This window comes from Brassica oleracea, chromosome C3 (genome assembly GCF_000695525.1).
Source record: "Brassica oleracea var. oleracea cultivar TO1000 chromosome C3, BOL, whole genome shotgun sequence".
Taxonomy (NCBI): Eukaryota; Viridiplantae; Streptophyta; class Magnoliopsida; order Brassicales; family Brassicaceae; genus Brassica; species Brassica oleracea.
Window position 1 is genome coordinate 47,844,465 of NC_027750.1, and position 2,883 is coordinate 47,847,347.

Genomic DNA, 2,883 nt, shown 5'->3' on the forward strand with positions numbered 1-2,883 from the left:
ATCATATGGAACACCTCTCCATTAGACCTATATTTATATGAAAGACAATTCACTTTAACATGTGGGATATGGAAAACACAAATCTAACCTAAATAAAAACTTCTTTTTCCTATTTCTAGGTTTCTTTATTGTGTTTATCTTAACATATTAAACATCTAATAATATGTTAAGTTTCCACGAGCTTGGAATTATCCAACACAATTTACTTTGTACCTGTGAGTGTATTGGGACACGGTTAACCTGCAGAACCAAGAGGAAAAAACCATAAGCCTCAAGACCTAAAGTGATACTATCTAATTACAAGCTCAAGTGCTGATACTAGATACAAAAACTTACTTATCACAGGCTCTTATAACAATATGACTTTATTATTCTAAAGCTGACAAAGCCTTTGTCTGTATCTTCTTCTATATTTTCCCTTTTAGAAACTTCAACAGTTACTGCCAATATAACCCTTAATAAAGTCAAGAGACACAATACTTCCATATCCCCACCGAAAAGGCCAAGAAAGATCTAGTGTCGCCCTATGTTTATTTTCGAATTTTTAGCAAGCTTAGATAATTTATATTAAGAGTTTTTTCTGGTCTACATAACACGGAACTATAGAAAAACATACCATCTTCTTTTTGGCTTGGATTTAGAAGATTTTCTTATGTTAATGATATCCCAATTCGAGATAGTGCTGCCTGCGAAAAAGATATAAGAAAGAGTTCTTATTATCACACACTCAAAGGCACAAAAGAGAAAAGGCAGAATTAATGGGAGTGTTGCGTCAGTAACACCAATCCCCTCTTGACGATCACATTTTTTAAAATATATAATGGCCTTGTGACATCATAAGAAAGAGACCCTACATTATCAATAGGATAATCCCTCAAACATATGGACAGTATATGATTGGACAAAAAAATGAAATCATTAAGAGTTTTAATATTGTGAGTGTGATATCGCGTGGACACACCACAGTGTTTAGCTTATATATGTAGTGGCCAGAGCATGCCATGGTGAAGCAAGCTGAGAAAGAACATTATAGTAACATTAGAGATAAAGAGAGACAGAGAGAGAAGAAGAAGAAAGAGATGAATATGATGCAAGAGGAAAACCGAAAGGGTCCATGGACAGAACAAGAAGACATCATTCTGGTAAATTTCGTACACTTATTTGGAGATCGGCGATGGGATTTTATAGCAAAAGTATCAGGTTTGAAGGTGGAGGGAGAAAGATAAATAGGTAAGGAACATCTATTACTGAGCTAGTTTTGGTTGTAGGTTTGAACAGAACAGGAAAGAGTTGCAGGCTAAGGTGGGTTAACTACCTTCATCCTGGTCTCAAACGTGGCAAGATGACACCACAAGAAGAGCGTCTTGTCACTGAGCTTCACGCTAAATGGGGAAACAGGTCTGAATCATCCGAGAAACAAGAAAAAATATATATATCATGACTTCTGTAAAAGTAAATTTAAATTTAAATTTAAATTTTTTTGCATCATATATATATATCGTAGGTGGTCAAAAATAGCTCGGAAATTACCAGGAAGAACAGATAACGAGATAAAGAATTACTGGAGGACTCATATGAGGAAGAAAGCTCAAGAAAAGAAGCGTCATGTTTCTCCAAGTTCTTCATGTTCCAACTGCTGCTCTTCGTCTATGACCACTACCAATACTCAAGATGTGTCTTTTGAGTCACGTATGTCGTCAGGGAAAGTAAGCTTTTACGACACTGGAGGAAATAGGGAGATGAATCAAGAAGAAACCAAAGACGGATACTCAATGGATGATATATGGAAAGAGATTGATCACTCTGCAGTAAACATAATTCAACCAGTTAAAGACATCTATTTAGAGCAAAGCTATTGCTTAAGTTACCCCAATTTGGCTTCTCCATCATGGGAAAGCTCCTTGGATTCTATATGGAAGATGGAAGAAGATAAAAGTAAGATGTCTTCCTTTGCAAATGATCAGTTTCCTTTCTGTTTCCAACACAGTAGATCACCATGGTCTTCAGGTTAATTAGGATTCCATTCATTCGTTGAAAATCTATATATATGTATGTTATATAGTTATATAAATACAGAATAAAACCTAACGACTGTAATCTCTTTGTTGATGAACACAAAAAGAACATCCTAAGTCTTTGTAATAATCTCTCATGTGTTGTGGTAATCAGCTATCCTGAGTTTGTGCTTTGTTTTTTTTTTCGTTTTTATTTTGGTCAACTAGTTTGTACTTTGTTTAATATATTAGTTTCCGGAGTGAATGAGAATAAGTCTTTTTGTGAAGTTCTTTCAATGTATCAAACAGGACTGGACTCTAAATCCAAAGGAGATTTAATTACTCAAAAGTGACTAAAGTAAAATCACATCCAAATGATCTAGAGAACATAATTATTTATTACATACTAAGTGACAAACGGAACTTCAGCCTTCAGGGGAGCCAGTTTCAAGAGTCTTGAGATATTGATAGAAGTAGTTACAAGTGGTTTTTGAAATGGCTGACAACCTGAGCTTGAAGCAACTGAAATCATCAGATTTGAGAGCTTGATTGATCAACTCTTCTTGTTATCTTGGTACTTAAGAAGAGCCTTTGTACTTCTTCTCGAAGGTGCGCCACGTACTGCTTCTTGGCGCTTTGGTGCATGGTTATGAAATATATTGTTATCGTAAACTTAAGAACACAAAGTATAATTCCCAATAAGAAACTCTTCTTATTAAACTCCTTGAGGTAAATCACTCAAAACCTCACAACTCACAACTCATTAACTCACACTCGATATGCAAACTCTTGCATACGTTTATATAGTCCCACTCTTATCCTAATCACATTAGGATTTACACAATATTAGATAACTCCAAATCTAACTAGAATTAGGTAACTTATCAAT

At 34.9% G+C, this 2,883-nt stretch overlaps 1 protein-coding gene across 1 annotated transcript; it reads left to right on the plus strand.

The window, feature by feature from the left end:
* Positions 1–963: 963 nt before the first annotated feature.
* LOC106331478 (transcription factor MYB48) lies at positions 964–2,281 on the plus strand. Its single transcript, XM_013769850.1, has 3 exons — positions 964–1,200; positions 1,269–1,398; positions 1,505–2,281. The coding sequence occupies exons 1-3, from the start codon at positions 1,002–1,004 to the stop codon at positions 2,010–2,012; spliced, it is 837 nt and encodes a 278-aa protein (XP_013625304.1). The 5' UTR covers positions 964–1,001; the 3' UTR covers positions 2,013–2,281.
* The last annotated feature ends 602 nt before the right edge of the window (positions 2,282–2,883 follow it).